Here is a 16,461-nt window from a genome sequence, read left to right on the forward strand (position 1 = left end):
ATATTTAAATTCAGAGACTATTTTTATAACTTTCCATGAATGCTGTTCTTCTCCAAGATTTGCAAAATAATAAAAACATAAATTGATTAATAAACATCTAACATAAGTCTGTTTTTTTTTAGAGTGCAGGTCTACCACTTTGAGAATTTGAATATTTCTAGAAATAAAGTTGTGAACTTATTACATGAACTCTGGTAAGGGAGTAAAGAAAATGTAAAAAACGGAAGTAAACAAATCTGCCTTAATTACATGAAAATGTAACCAGTTAAATGTGTCATTGAATTAAATTAATGCATCATTTTTGACAAAACTAATTATAAGATACAATTTAACTGTGTAACTGCTAACTTTAGCTCGCTAGTTAATTTTATAGTTGTAAATTCTCCCAATGATTTTAACAAATTCACTTCTAAAATAGAGTTTTGATGAAATCATTCATAAGAAAACACTCTACTCACCTTTTTTTGGTAATTATTACCATTAAAGGTACTGTTAAACTGAAATTGAATCAAATCAATAGCATTAAGATAATTTAAACAGATTATTTATAAAAGATGTTTTGCATTTTGTGTACTGTGTGTTGTTAAATCACTTGTAATACAACGAAATGGAATTGTACACATTAAAAACTAAGGTTTTTTTCATGACATGTAGCAATTGACAGATTATGTATAACAGAAGGGTAAACTCTAGCATCAGTGTGTGAATAGTGGAATAATGAAACTGATTCTTTTTATTCCCTCTCAGCGTCATTTGTGGAATCTTCTCCTTATTCACGCTGTTACACATTTCTCTATTGAACTCAAGGAAGTCCCACTGGTTTATGCGTGATTATGATAATTATAGTCATTATAATACTTTCTCTGTCTACTGTTGTAGTAACACTGAAGAAAAACTGCTCAATGTAACAAGATTAGTACCAAATCTGTGTGTGTGTTTACTATGAAGTGTTTTCATCGTTTTTAGGGAGCAATCATCAGTCGCATTGCTTTTACTCAAACAACCCTCATTAAGGTCAGCCCCCTTTTCCATCCAGTCATTCAGTAGTGACTGTTTACATTATGACATCAGGTACTGCTGAGCGTCTGTCTCCCGCTGAGTCGACTGTTAGCTCATTAGCTTTAGCATTAGCGAAGCGCTGTTACTATTCCACTAAACTCCTGTTTACTGGAGAAGCTGCATCTCATTAAACCTGAACTAACAATGTAGAGCATCATTACACTGTGTGTAATGTTAGCATCAGCCTTCATACTTGTGATTAGCATTAGCAGCATTTAATGATTGTTTGCTTTCTTCTATAAGAGGTGGGGTTTTTTGTTGTTGTTGTTTTTTTGCTGCTACTTCTCATTGGTTCATCAATGTTATACATCAAATTACCACTTCCCGTGTTTTACAGACTATCAACCGCTATTTCTTTCACACGCTTTGAACCCTGCAGCTTAAACTAATTTATGGATTTTCACGGGTAAACAAGCTTCATGCCGCCAATACATGGGTGATTCGTTCAGGTGAATCACGTAACTCCGACTTTCTTTTTTTTTTTCTTTTTAAATTTCGTGGGTGTGGCTTATATTCAGGTGGGCTCAACAGTCTGGAAATTACGGTACTTAGTCTGAAGCTTTTCTTAAGGTTTATTTACTTCCAGATGTGTAGCGGTTAGCTTCATAGCAAGAGGGCCATGGGTTGGCGTCCAGGCTTTTCTGTGTATAGTTTATATTTCCTCAGGTTTTGGGCCACAATAAAAAAAAAAGTGGATTTGAGGCTAACTGGTGATTATAGACAGGAGAGTGTGTCTGTCTCCATCATTGACTGGTGGACCCGGCTTGACTGTTATTATCTGAGATCGACTGGAGCGGACTACACGATTGAATTGAATAAAGCACATTAGAAGAAGGATAGGTAGTTCTTTTCTCATAAAGTAACTACTACTTATCAAAGAAGTAACTAGTATAGCTAGTCTGACTGAATTATGAGAAATTGTCTTTCTGTGCACTGGGCTTCAACAGAATGTTTAAATATTCCATAAATGTGCAATGAATTCAGAATTAAATCACAGGAATGAATGTTACAAAAAAAAAGAATGGACCCACATTGATCCCTGGTGAGCACAGCACAGAAACGGACAAATCAAGAAAAGATTAATACAACAGCTCCAGTCAGAGCAGGTTTATATTAGGGCCAAGAGAAAGAGCGCCGTTATTTTTAATGCACAAAGACTTTAACATCATCTACATAAGTCTTTACATTTCATTTATCACAGATCTCATTGTCATTGATGTTTCCCTGAGGAGTTGCTGAGAAGTGAAATGGAGCCAATGAATACAAGAGGACTAGCAGATGAATGGATGGATAGATATAGTTGTGCTGCACAGATTTACCATCGTGGGGTGATTTAAGGTGATTGTGTTTCCTGCCTGCCATGTTGCCTCTAGAGGGGAGAAAAAAAAAAAAAAGGAGGTTCAACGGTGACATGTGTCAAAACATTGCTAGCTTGTAATTTTGAGTACTGAGCCTCGGCATCCCACTCGCTGAACTTCCACTGTACCTTCTCAGTTATCGACGCCTCCTTCAGATTTCTGCTTGACGGGACGCGTCTCCGTTCAGAAACCTCACGGGTTCAGCTTGATAATGATAATTCCTCCATTAATTAAAGCACCCAGGTGTCGGTTCATTATCGCACGATGCAGTGGCGACGCACTGACTTCGTGTTTTCACCGCCCGGAGCGAAAGTCTGCGAGATTTGTTTTGGTGGAAAGTAGCCTGGGGTCTTTTGTTGGGAGGAACACGTCTTCATCCTCCCACTCTGGCTTCCTGTTGACTCACTGTCTAATTAATATGCTGCTGTGGAAACCCAGCTCGTGTGTAGATAATGTACAGATGGAGCTCGTGTCAAACACACACACACACACACACACACACACACACACACACACACACACACACACACACACACACACACACACACACAAAGCCCAGTGTGTGGTCACCGCCCTCATTGTGGTCAGTGTTAACAGAAGTTATGGTGAAATGTGAGACTGTGTGTGTGTGTGTGTGTGTGTGTGTGTGTGTGTGTGTGTGTGTGTGTGTGTGTGTGTGTGTGTGTGTGTGTGTGTGTGTGTGTGTGTGTGTGTGTGTGTGTGTGTGTGTGTGTGTGTGTGTGTGTGTGTGTGTGTGTGTGTGTGTGTGTGTTTTTAATGAGCTCAGACTGATCCGAGCCCAGAGTTTCTTTATTTTGGTCTCGATTACCGTTTGGATTCCACAATTAATTTTTTTCTTGACTTTCTCACAAACAGAGCGCTGCGTTTCCAGCCGCAGTTATAACAGTTTGTCAGGAATGACTGGCCGACCGGCTGTGCACGCTGGCTGAACTGACTTGAACACACAGATTTGGAGCTACAGAAACTTATAACTTCTGTTTGTTAGTGTGCGTGTGCGTGTGTGTGTGTGTGTTGGCCCGGTGCGACTCGATGCTAATTGCTGCGGTTGCCTGAGCTGGCGGCTGCTCTCACGTCGCTCCAGTACAGATTACTCCTGTTCACTTTATTGACAGGGCCACATGTTAACACAGATTAGCGGCGTGCAGCCAGTGAACTGGTTAATCACAGCACTTCTATACGTCTAAGCTCAAGCAGCCTCTCGCTCTCTCCGAGGAGCAGAAATGAAGTGACACGGGCCAAACCGCCGTCGCTCCTCTGAGTACACAGACTGAAATACCTCGGCTCTGTACCTTCATTACTCTGCTCAGCCCACGTTCCCGAGGCTCGTTCATCACTTCGTGAGCGGTATGAGGAGTATGACGCTAACCGTGGCTCAGACGTTTGACCTTCACTCCACGTGTTTACGAATCGATTAGAGTTAAAATTCAAGAATATCTTAACCAGAGTAGAACAACTTGTTCCTCAGTGTGTCTGTACACACACGATATGATGCACTTTGTTGCTCCCATAGAAAGATATTCTGCGGGTTACTTTGTGTTGAGTTACTTTAGTTTGTGTCAAATACGAGATGAACTATAATCACTTACAAGCTTGTGTATATTTGAGGCCACGCATATAACATCGGAGCATATGCATTCTAAAACTGCATATTTCTTTACGATCAGAAGCTCGAGCAGCTTGTTGGTGTCGGCTCTGGACAGGAGAAAACAACTCTGACCCCCTCGGTCGGTAACGAACACGAGCTGACTGGTCCGAGGTGTAAAATATGAGCCTGAACCTTTCATGTACTTTGACTTGTTTAGTCCAGTCAAACTCAGTTTACCAGTCAAACTGTGGTCTGTATGTCTGAAGAAGAATCATGGTGGCACAGACCTACAATAATGTGATGAGGAGACACAGGAGCTGGTGTTGGAAAAAAAAAAAGTTAAATAAAAATTGAAGATACTAATGACCAAAGCCCTTTAACAACAACAACAATAGTAATGATAATAACTTGAATGATCTGACAGCAGAGATAAAAATGAGTGAATACTACTGACAATGTAAAACTGAATCATCAAACATTGTTTAAATGAATAGAAATATCTACTTTTCACCTCAAAACTAGGATAAAAAAGTTGTTAGTTTGAGTTTAAAAGCACCACCCCTGTGATGAAATGAGATTCTTTGCCTTGCACATAATCCTCATATTGGTGTTCCTTTTGGGAAATGAGGATTACAGTGTTTATGGAGGAACACGTTACTAATGACTGAGAAATATGATATATAGACACACTGAAATTGAAGTTTTTCTGTAGTTCCAAGTGACACTTTGGGATGGTGTTAGTTGTGTAATGTCAATATAGTGCTGCTTTTCAGACCTCGGTGGTTCTCCCAATGATCTCGACTCAGTTAGACTAGACTTCGATGATTCACTATATAAATGTGGTTCTGGGTGCAGAGTGTTCCTGTATTGTAATGGTGGCCTTCCACTGTTTGTGATGATACTTGGCTGAACGCCAAAAAGCTGGTAACACTTTTGTTTTCCGCGTTTAGCCTTGAAGGCTCTGCCTCACACCAGGCATAAGCACCTTGTTAAAAACAAGCGTCAAATCTAAGAAGCGTTGTCTCAAAAACAAAAAAGTACCAAAATACCAAAGTCCCTCAAACCATAAACCTGCGAGCTTCGTCGTTGCACACAGACGTGATGAAAATCCATCAGTGTGCTATTAAGCTTTGTCAACAAGGAATAAAACCGCCTGCCAACGCTTCCACTAATGATACGTACGAGAAGGAGCCAGCGTAGGAATCTCTTGGAGACAATGCAACCAACATGTCATTACACACAAACGTTACAGTGCCCAGCGTGGGTGTGCGGAATTAAGACTCAGAGAGGCAACACTGCAAAACAGATCCAGATACAGTAAATCAAACGCACCATCAATGTCTTGACTTAGAAAAAAACAGCCCCGGGGACAAAAAATCTGATCCTGTTGAATTTGTGTTGTTGATAATAACTTCAGAGTGGGCGGAGCAAAAGAAGAACCTCGGTTTGATCACATTTGAGTTCAAGTCCTGTTAATTCACAATAGATTGAGTTAGGAGAGACCGAGAACATGGTGTCAGTGCATAGCTTTTAATGATAGAAATTCAACTTATAAACGTGTAATAGAGAAAACTCTAATGAAATGCATACAATATATAAAGGCTCATCAGATATTTCAAATTGAATCCACAACTAGTTCATTTTCTTCTGAATGAAGTGCCTATTGTTAAAACAAAACATAGAATTTGGAGGATTAAATGGGCCCCTGGTGTCACAGTGGACACACACACACACACACACACACACACACACACACACACACACACTGTGTTTTCTGGGTTTACTCTGCCTTTGCACCTCTATTGTGTTGATGCTGTAGATGATACGGTTTGAAATCACTTCCCTCTTTTTTGCTTTCTCCAGGTCAGCCTACCAAACGACTCCAGCTGTGTCGAAGAAATTCTGCGGGTATGTTGCTTCACACACACACACACACACACACACACACACACACACACACACACAAACACACACAGAGTAATTGCACTGATTATCAGCTGTTTTCTGTTTGCTCACAAAGCCCTCGGTCTGCCTCCAGAGGCTTGAGGGAGGAAATACGGGTGGATGGGGTAGAAACAGGGGCAGGAGGGAGAAACGAGGGAAGCATGGGTAGAAATAGGGGAGTGGGGGTAGAAATATGGGGGCAAGGGGTAGAAATGTTGGAGAAGAGGTGGAAACGGTGGAGAAGAGGTGGAAACGGTGGAGCCGGGGGTAGAAACGGGGGTAGTTCACTCAGGTCAGGGATTACTCAAGTTTTCAGTTTTTTGCTGGACAACATTGTACAGAAATCCAGTCAAAAATTAGACATTTTTCTACCGTCGTCCATCTTTCCTGTCTTTCTGTTTTATTTTTTTCCCCATGCCCCCCCCCCCCAATTCCACTCAGGAGTTTTCCAGCTATAAAGACAGGGACCTTCTCACACCGCTTTCTGTGGACTCCCCTCTCCTCTGTTGAATCTCACACCATCTCTCTCACAAATCAATATCTGGTCAACAGGCTGTGACAGATCGTCTATTGCCAGCTGCATGAAAAGCCTTCGTCAATAGTATAGGTGCTCCATTGAATTCAGTCTGTGGTTCTCAGCCGTGTCAAGTGGAAAGATTAGAGGGTCCACGCTGCCGGCCCGGGTGAATCAGAGCTTCATTTCTCTCACTGCTACCAGTTTATCGTGGCTCAAACGCTCTCCTTTCGGATGTTTTGTGTCTCAGATCTTATGCACGAACTCCTAAAAGACGGACTCCAGTGGACATCCTTTCTCTGCAGGAATAGTATAGTAGAGCGTAATGGCATGGGCTGAGGAGGCCACGACTTCTTTAGTTCTTCTGTAGTGGTTTCTTTAGGCTTTAAGAAAATTGTGTCTAAATAAACATTTTGATCATTTGTTTTATTTATTTGTACAGCAGGCTTGTGTTCAGAAAGGTCTGTAACGTCTGTATAAAAAGGGCTAGAATAAGTAGATTAGCTTAAAAGGTAGAAAGTTGCTTAAAACGGCGTATAAAGGTAAAGAGGCTAAAATTGTTAATATGAATAAAACCACGAGAAGAGGTTAAAAAACAAAAACTGCCTTAACAAAGAAAAAGAAATACAACTAGACCTTCTTAAAGAGTCACTTCAGTCAAGGCAGCTCTCGTAGCCAAAAATGCTAAAATTGCAATAAACAGCTTCTAAAGGGAAAACAGCTAAAATTAATAAAATGGCTAAATTCACTATTATAGGTTTTTAAAAAAAAACATTGTATAAAAAAATAGAATGACTAAACATTCTAAAAGAGTCAAAATGGTTAAAGTAGCTGAAGATGCTAAAGTAGCTCAAATGGCTAAAGTACCTAAAAATGCTAAAGTTGCTAAAAACGGCTTCTGAAGGTAAAACGGCTAAAATCACTAAAACATGTTTAAATGAACAGACAAAACAGACAAAGAAGGGTAGTAAGTAGTTAAAAGTTGCTAAAATCAGCCTCTATAGATAAAACGGTTATGATTGTTAAAATGTCTAAAACCACTAGAGTTGGGTTTTTTGGGTTGTTTTTTTTTAAAACTGCCTAAACAATTAAAAAGAAAAAGAAAATTTAATTTTTTTTCAAAATGAGTCCAAATGGCTTAAGTACCTAAAATGGTTAAAACAAAGAAAAATGGTAAATTAGGTCAAAACTACTCAAATTTGTACAAGTGTGAAAAAACTGCACAATAGCTAAAATGACTGCTAAAACAGTAGAAATGGCTAAAACAGCTGCATCTACTAAAAATGCCTTGGCGAAAACTTTGTTGTCTTCATTTTAAACCAGAGGAATTTTATTTGTTGGAAAATGTCAAAACGACCTCTTTTGGTCATAAAACTTAAAGACGTCTTGCCTGTTTTACCGTCATTCATCTAAAGCACTTTTCTTTAGCTTTCATTTCCACACAGCCATCGCTGACATTTCTCATGATTATTTCTCATAAGCGAAACTCTTAGACAGTCTCAGATTTCTAGGGAATTGAAAAACTCGCAGGAAGCAGAGGAAAAGACGCTTTGTGTTCATGTACTACTCATTATAGAAGCTCCTCAAGGCTTCCTGAAAAGATTCAAACAAGTGTCACACATTTGTAACAACAGCTTCTCAGCAGAAACCAAAATACACTCAAGTCCTTATTGTGGGAAAAACACACTCAGTGCACATTATTTGACAATTCTACCCTTATAAATTAAAAAAAAAAAAAGCCGGGGAGTTTAGTAAATGAGTTTAATGAGTTTTTGAGTGATGTGTTTTCTTTAAAATTGTGCAAAATAAAGGCGTTAACATGAGAGATGAAGGCGTCAAAAAAGTGTGTGGAACTAGAGTAATCAATTGTAATAATGAGATCTGAAGCGTTTGCATGCACTTTAGAAATGTGATGATTGCATGTTTCAGTTCGTCATTGGATTTCTTTGGACGGACAAACGTGACGTGTTAAGACTCAATGTTAGCGTTGTCATTTTGTGAATAAATATCAAAATAAATGTAAATTCAAACTAAAACATTTGGAGTTGACGGAAATGTTTTGGTTAAGGTTCTAAAGGTTCACGCGACTTGCACCACCCGGTGGTATGAACTGGTATTACAAGAAATGACAGTTTGGCACTCACCTGGAAATATGCAATAAATATCTATGCTATGAGCAAATTTTATTTCAGTGTGTTGAATGATTCACATATGTATTAAAACACACACACACACACACACACTTTCCCCATTTCTACATTAATCTGGCATGCAATTGGCATTATGTGCAGCTGGTGAGCTGTGTGTTAAAGTGTAATTGGTACAACGGTGTGCGCACACACACACACACACATACACACACGGGGGTAATCAGGATTCCCGTCTTTCAGAGCATGGGAACTCTTGTCAGGGGACATAATGATGTCAGAGAGCGGTTTCCTAGCAACACGCCGTATGTCGTCAGGCCGAGTGCATTACGATTTCAGAGGAAAAACACAAGCATATTTCCACCGAGTCATACAAACACACACACACACACACCTCGCTCAAACGAAAGCATGCGTCATCTGATGAATGTGAGTCATCTGCTCTGGAGGGAGTGAAGAGAAGCATTATGGGAAATTCAAGGCCTTTGACCCAGTGACCTTTGTGTGTGTGTGTGTGTGTGTGTGTGTGTGTGTGTGTGTGTGTGTGTGTGTGTGTGTGTGTGTGTGTGTGTGTGTGTGTGTGTGTGTGTGTGTGTGTGTGTGTGTGTGTGTGTGTGTGTGTGTTACACATGTGTTACATGTGTAAAAGACAAGATGTAGTACATGACTAATGATTAATATTAATATTGTCGGTTGGGTTTTATCAATTATAATGAATAAGTTATTAAACAGACATGTTATTTACAAATTAATTCAACTTCAACCTGCTGTGTGTGTGTGTGTGTGTGTGTGTGTGTGGGTGTGTGGGTGTGTGGGTGTGTGTGGGTGGGTGGGTGGGTGGGTGGGTGGGTGAGTGAGAGTGCATGTGTTTGAGCGTGCGCGTGCGCGTGTATGTACTGTATGTATAAAATAAAACTGTACAGTTTGCTCATGTGGAAAATGTGGAAGACCTCTTGGTAATTTTTCATATTAACACTTTGCTTGATAAGCAGATTTACCACTATACACACACACACACACACACACACACACACACACACACACACACACACACACACACACACACACACACACACACACACACACACACACACACACACACACACACACACACACACCTTATCTTGCATATTGAGACTGAGGAGACCGTGTGATTAGAATAATTGAAAGCGGTCTCTGCTGCTGTGCCGTTTAGTTAGAATGGAGTCAGCTTATATTTGTGGTAATTCAACAATTTGCCGTGCACACGCTGAACCCCGTCGGGCCACCAGCTCCCCACCAGCCTCTCAGCTTATACTCCTGACTCCTCTGCACCAAGCGTGTTGCATAAGCAGTCTGTGATTCACCAGGTACAGCATCACCTCCTGCTACTGTTTATCATCAATCTGATGTGTGTGTGTGTGTGTGTGTTCAGGAGATGACCCATTCCTGGCCTCCTCCGCTCACTGCCATACACACTCCTGGAAAAGCTGAGCAGACCAAGTTTCCCATCCCAAGCAAGGTGAGCCGACTCTTTGTGTTCGTCCCACTGCTCGGCTCCTCCATACCAGCCGTACTTACATGGTGACTGTCTTGTCAGTCTTTTTGATTTGAGGATCAGGTTGTTTGCATGAACGCTGAACATTGCTGCGCCGCTTTATAGGACCTGATTCATTTCAGTAGATCGGTCCCATAATGCTTTGCGACATGCGCAGAGGATCCAACAAGCGGCTTTACCCAGAAGCCCTCCAGCATCAAAAAGAGAATTAACTCCAGTGATTACGCTTGTGGTGCTTCTTTTTTTTAAAATTTTTATTAAAACTGCAACATCAAAGAAACATCCTCTTGGTTCAAACTATAATCAGGAAGAGACGATTTTATGTGGCCCGGACTACCCTGCTACCTTTACCCACCTCCCGCCGTGTGGAGCTCCGACTGTAGGAAGTAACCCGTACACGATGGGATCCAACACCGGACTTCAGCACCCACTAACGACTCCCATCAGTAATTTCAATTGGATGGCGCAAAAAAAAAAAAAAAGTGCTTATATGGTGCAAATTTATTTGGGTCTGCAGGTAATCAGATTACCTTTGGCTCCATGTAACCCCAGCTGGCGAGACGCTGCGGTTCTGCTCCTGTGGGGCTCCAACAGTCCATAAACACGTTATTTCCCAAGGCCGGCATGGCGCGCCCCCTTCAAATCGCCATCATCCCTTCTCCTCTCCTAATTTGCGTGTGAATTAGTGAGGGTGGAAAAAGATGTGACACCGTTGAAAAAGCTCTACTTAAACTCCGACACTCGCTTGATGCCAGGCGATAAAACTAAGTGCAGTCTTGTCAGTGGAAATCCTCAGCCCGCTCATTAGGTCTGATCCAGAAATGGGCGGCGGCAGTGATCGCTGCGATATATTCAGATTACCGTCGCTTCATTCTGCACAACGGCACAAGTGACAGCTAATTAAATCACAATGTTAAAGCGTTGCATGTTTAATTCACCTCCGTGCTGAGTGACCGACTCCGCGCCGTGGCTGGTAATATTTGCACAGTAAACGCTGCGGTAGGACTTTGTGTATAATGTTATAAGATATAATTACTGCAATGTAAATTGCCTTATTATTGGTTAAAGTAATTTAATGCTCCATAGCTCAGGTAAAGGCATTCGACTGGGAAATATTTTCATCAGCATAATCTTCATCATCATATTCGTGCTTTTACGTATCTGGGGGGGGGGGGGGACTGAGAAAATCCCACTTGGTTTGTTCACGTGACAGAAAACAGGTTGGATCCAAAAATACCTGCAGATAAAAGACAAACAATGTTAATATAAACGATAAAGTCAACACGTCAGTGAACTCTCGAAAACGTCCCCCGTTTTCCAGTTTGACAGCATTCAGTTGTACTTTTCCCACTTCCTCGTTACTCTTGAATGTTTAAATGAACCTTTCTGTCTTAAGTTAAAAGAAATATACTGAGTAGAGACTTGTAATGCTTGTAGTTTTAGTGTCTCTCCGTATTTTGTAAATCTCAGTGGAATTTTAAGAGCTCAAAGCTCAAAGAGACACCTGAAGGGAAATCCCCATTTCCAACTTGGTGGTGTTCACATTACAGGTAATGGCTTAGCCCCCCCCCCCAAAAAAAAACAACCCGAAGGCAAACAATAATATGACTCACTTTTCTACTCCAACCGCCCGATATATGGTCCCGATGGAGGATTTGATCAATAACAATTTGTTAAATTTATTCCAAACACTTATGCAGATGATGTAACTGTATTTGTTCATTGAATTTAGTTCTGTTCAAGTTGAAGAAGAAAAAAAATCCTGACAGGATATGGGGGTACCGCTGAAAATCCATTATGTCTCCTTGTAATGTGCATAGTGTGGAGTAATCGTCATATTATTGTGGTGATCAGAGGAGATGATATTCACACCGGAGCAGCAGGAGATGTTTTACTTGTAGGAATCAAAAGAAGAAGCGACGTAAACACAGAGGCGGTAAATCTGACCTGGTGGTTAATGAATTAGAAGGGGTGTTGTGTGTGTGTGGGGGGGGGGGGGGGGGTTCTTCTTCTTCTTCTTCTTCTTCTGTGTAACGGCATCCTCGTGCTGCTGTGAAATCAATAATGACATCTGTTGGTTTATTCATTCAACTGGTCTCCCTCTGGCTTTCTCTCTCCTCCTCCGCCTCTCTCCAGGAGTCGCAGCATGTGACCTCAGGCTACAGCACCCAGAGTAAGTTTCCCAGCGTTTACACACACACACACACACACACACACACACACACACAGAGTATGATAATTGGCGCCGAGGAGGCCGTAAAGGCGACGGCGCCCAGAGGAGATGTGGGAAAGCAGCTGATGTTGAAATCGTAGCCACGGGAGGGTGATGGTCTGAAAAGCTTCACTTTCATCTCGCCGTGTTCGTCTGCACCGATAATCAAACCAACGTGATTAAGAAGAAGCGAGCGCGGCGCCGGCGCGGCGCCCACCCTACGGATGAAAGCTCCTGTCGCAACACGCGCAGTTTCATTAATATTGATCACTCAATCTTTGATCAGCAGTTTAGGAGAGCAAAACGCATTTAAGAGAACACCTGATGGAGGTATCTCTACCACACATCCACCATCACTTGTTCCTGTTTTCTCTTGCATTTTGAAGCTGATGAACCTTTACCGTGTTTTCTGGACTACAAGTCAGAGGCTATTTTTTGTCATTTTGCTGTTCATATGGCTTATATTACAATATAGAACATATATAACACTTATATGTGTGTGATAAGAAAGTTTAAGCTGCGTTATTGAAGTGTAAAACAAAGTACACATTCAATTAATTTACGACACATAAGAAATGTTCTTACTGTATTTTCTGGACTATGAGTCCCTTTGTTTAAAAACTAAAACAAAAAAACCCAGTTTTGTCTGGTCATGCAACTTATGTATATTAAGAGCGACTTATTTATTCCATTATACTGCTGCTTACCATCCTGGACCACTAGATGTCACTGTAAGACAACAGAAAGTTGCTAAAGTACCACAGAAAAACCTCCATTATTTACCGGAACTGACTGAAAACATGAGCAAAATGTAAAATGAAAGTTTTTATTGAGTTTTTATTGTTCATCAGATCAAGCTTGTCGTGTTTTGATCTGTTCTTAAGAAATCTCAGTTTAATCATTCTCCCGCCTGCAGCTTTTTCTCCTGAACAATGACCAGGACTCATTAGTCTTTATTTTTTTGTGAATTTACTATTAATAACCGCATTAAAACACGTTCACCATACTTAGCTTTGCTAGCCTTATTTCTGCACAACTTCACTTGTTTGACTTTTTAGATTTTAAGCTTTATTTAAAAAAAAAAAAAAAAGGTCCAAAAATACTTGAAAATCTTTTTTTAAACAAAAGCAGTTAGAAAAAATTGTTTAATGCAAAACAAAAATCACAAAGGTGCCTAAATGTAGGTTATGAATGTAAAAAGGAAGTTGAGTCAACCTGTACACACAAAGATATTTCCTTCTTGCCAGCATGCAGCTCATCCTTAATAACATCTCTTTAGAATGAATATAAGGCCAAATATATCTCAGTATTTCTTCTATATTACATACTGATCTACACACATAAATCAGGTTTGAAACGTTTTACACTGGATTCGAAACAGACCAAGAGGAATGAATCCCAGTGCAAGTTTGCCTCACCTCTCACTGCGTTCAGTCGACACGACTGTCCTCCCGGTGTCCGTCCGTATCTGTTTTTAATTTAAAGCACAAGAACCTTTGCAGTGTGTGTTTTCACTCCAGTTCCTGTTACCAAAGCAGAGCAAAGACAAGCTGAGTCAATAGCAGTCAGATGTGTTTTCCAGTGTGACTCTGCTACAAGTGCGAAGTGATGCGAGTTTGGCTCCTTGTCAGACTCTAATCGGCGCGCGTCCGGACGACGGCTGGTTTCAGAGCGTGCCACACTGATTGGATGTCCTCTGTTGTGTTGCAGAGCGATGTACTGTATCAGCTAACAAGCCCGCCGCTGCTAAACCACCCACTGCACCACAGAAGTCGTGAGTATCACTCTTTTCCCTCCACACACACACACACACACATGCTCGCTGCTGCTGCTGCCTGGAGGTAAAATTAAACTTGACTCTTGGATGAAATTTACTGGTGGTAGGAGGGGAGAAAAAAAAAAAAGGATTGTGTGGATCAGAGCGGGAAAGTGCAGCTACATTAATTTAACGTGAGCCAGGAGCATATTGCAACATCTCTGGCTGCAGCTCGCTCCACATCACATCACATCACTCACCGGGCTGTGCAGAGGCCCAGGTCCTGCAGAATCAGGACCCACCTGTCCTGCTGAAATAGTCTGATCTGCAAATATGTTTACACCTCGTGGAGGACAAACCCCGTCTCAGGAAACGTATTTATTCAGAGTCACATTCATGATGAAGAGGTTTCACTTATACGGCTTGAGGAGTCCCCAAAGAGCTTTACACTGGTGAATCACACACACACACACACACACACACACACACACACACACACACACATTCACACTCCAAAGGAGGCGGCGGCCGTGCGAGGCGCTCACGCCCTCCATTGGGAGCAGTTTTGGGGGGTTCCGTGTCTTGCTCAAGGACACTTCAACAAGTGGACGGGGTGGAGACGGGGAATCGAACTCGCAACATTCCGGAGCCAATTTAGAAGGTGCAAATTCACTATTTCAGCACATGAATGTAAAAAGTGAAGTGACAGGATACTGAACAGACCTGATGCTCGTCATTTTGACCTTCGATAAAAAAGTCGTCATGTTGACTAAGAAGAACTGAAGCTTTGTGAATAAAATGGAGAATTTAGTGTGTTTCAAACTATTATGGCAAAACATGCTGAAAATGAGATTGTATAGATATCAAATAGTGTTTGTATTAATAGTATTTAGTCTTTACGCACATTTTACTGGCTGCTTTTCTCCCTTTGTTTGAACGATTCTCTTTATTGTTTTGGGAGGAGTTGTTTTTCTTTCCCTCCGTCATATTATCTGTTAAACATGTTCCTGATGTGACAACTCGTGTGTTTCCTCCTCTAATGAGAGTTTTCAAGTGCTGAGCTCAATGCATTATTTATGCATTTTATTAAAAAGCTCATTAAAAAAAGGGGGGGGGGATGGGAGATGTGGTAAGCATGATGTCAAAGAGTAAAAACAGGCTTTTGAAAATTAAAAAAGACTTGATGGCCAGTAGATGATGCAAAAATCCTGCAAGTTAAGAAAAAGAGTCTCGGTGGTCTCGGGAGTTAGACCTAATTCATCTGGATGGTTTGATTAAAGTTCCAAAGCCGGCACGTAAACTCTCATTTCCTCCACTTTGCGTTCGTGGGTAAATAGTTAATTAAATCTCCATTAGGATGAATCCTGCTGAAGCGCTGCTGCTTTTTGTGGCTTATTACACTTTTTTTTTTTTTTTGCTGTCCTTCCAAACTCTGTTTCTGCTGATTATAAATACACGCCCCGAGGTTTTTTTCCCCCGCGATCTGGGATTCAAACATACACTAAATGCTGCTTTGGTTATTTTGGGGGGGGGGGGGGGAATAATAGTTATTGGTTACAAACAATGGTTCCTTTACAGCAGCCGATAGGCTCCACTCCGTCTTCAGTGTGATGCTCTAAAGAATAAAATGTCCTCCGTAATGAAAAGGCCCACCTTCGCTTTATTCTGAGGGTAATTGAGCTGTTTGGGGCGAATTGCTATATACTTTGTTGGATGTTTACAATGTCCAGCATCAGAGAAAACCCAGCCCGCAGTCGTCCCTCTGCTTTAAGGCCTCAGTAGGACACAATGGAGGACTTGGCTGATGATTGGTCATTTAAGCGATGAGTGAGGGACATGTCATACCTTATTGCTTCAGTCACAAGACAACGGAGCAGAAGAGGTGAGTAAAGCTCTCCGGTAGTGCAGCCAGCGTTCCGGTGTTGTTGGCTCTGAAACACACACGAGCCCTCGGCGCCTCCAGCAGGAAGCTGGACTGTGTTTCCATGTTGGAGCAGCTGATGAAGCGAGATGTGAAGCCAGGAACTGGAACAGTTATGATCGGAACTATACGGTAGGGAAAGGTCAAGAACATTTTTAAAAATTGAAGTTCGGAAAAAGAGTCCCCCGCCCCCCCCCCCAGAACTTTAGATTTCCTGCATCGTGAAGCTCTCTGGCGCCCCCTGGAGGAGTCTCGTCCTACACTTTGAGTCCCACTGTCTCACAGTAACACATTACGATCTGAGCAATATTGAACATAAAAGTTGATAACTTTTTAGAAATATCCACTTAGGAAAAGGCGTCTCCCCCCCCCCCCCAGGTTTTATCTGCTGCTGCACCCTGAAGCTC

The 16,461-nt window shown here is 41.5% G+C and overlaps 1 protein-coding gene across 1 annotated transcript in view; it reads left to right on the forward strand.

The window, feature by feature from the left end:
• The window catches only part of aff2 (AF4/FMR2 family, member 2), a gene marked incomplete at its 5' end in the record, with an annotated part of 172,667 nt that overhangs the window by 92,175 nt on the left and 64,031 nt on the right, over positions 1-16,461 (forward strand). The window contains 4 exons of the mRNA XM_080466367.1: positions 5,887-5,931; positions 10,043-10,129; positions 12,302-12,338; positions 14,088-14,151. Coding sequence (XP_080322493.1) covers positions 5,887-5,931; positions 10,043-10,129; positions 12,302-12,338; positions 14,088-14,151 — 233 coding nt within the window. The remainder of the gene's footprint in view (positions 1-5,886; positions 5,932-10,042; positions 10,130-12,301; positions 12,339-14,087; positions 14,152-16,461) is intronic.

Source organism: Lipophrys pholis (genome assembly GCF_963383615.2).
Source record: "Lipophrys pholis genome assembly, chromosome: 6".
In the NCBI taxonomy this organism is placed as follows: Eukaryota; Metazoa; Chordata; class Actinopteri; order Blenniiformes; family Blenniidae; genus Lipophrys; species Lipophrys pholis.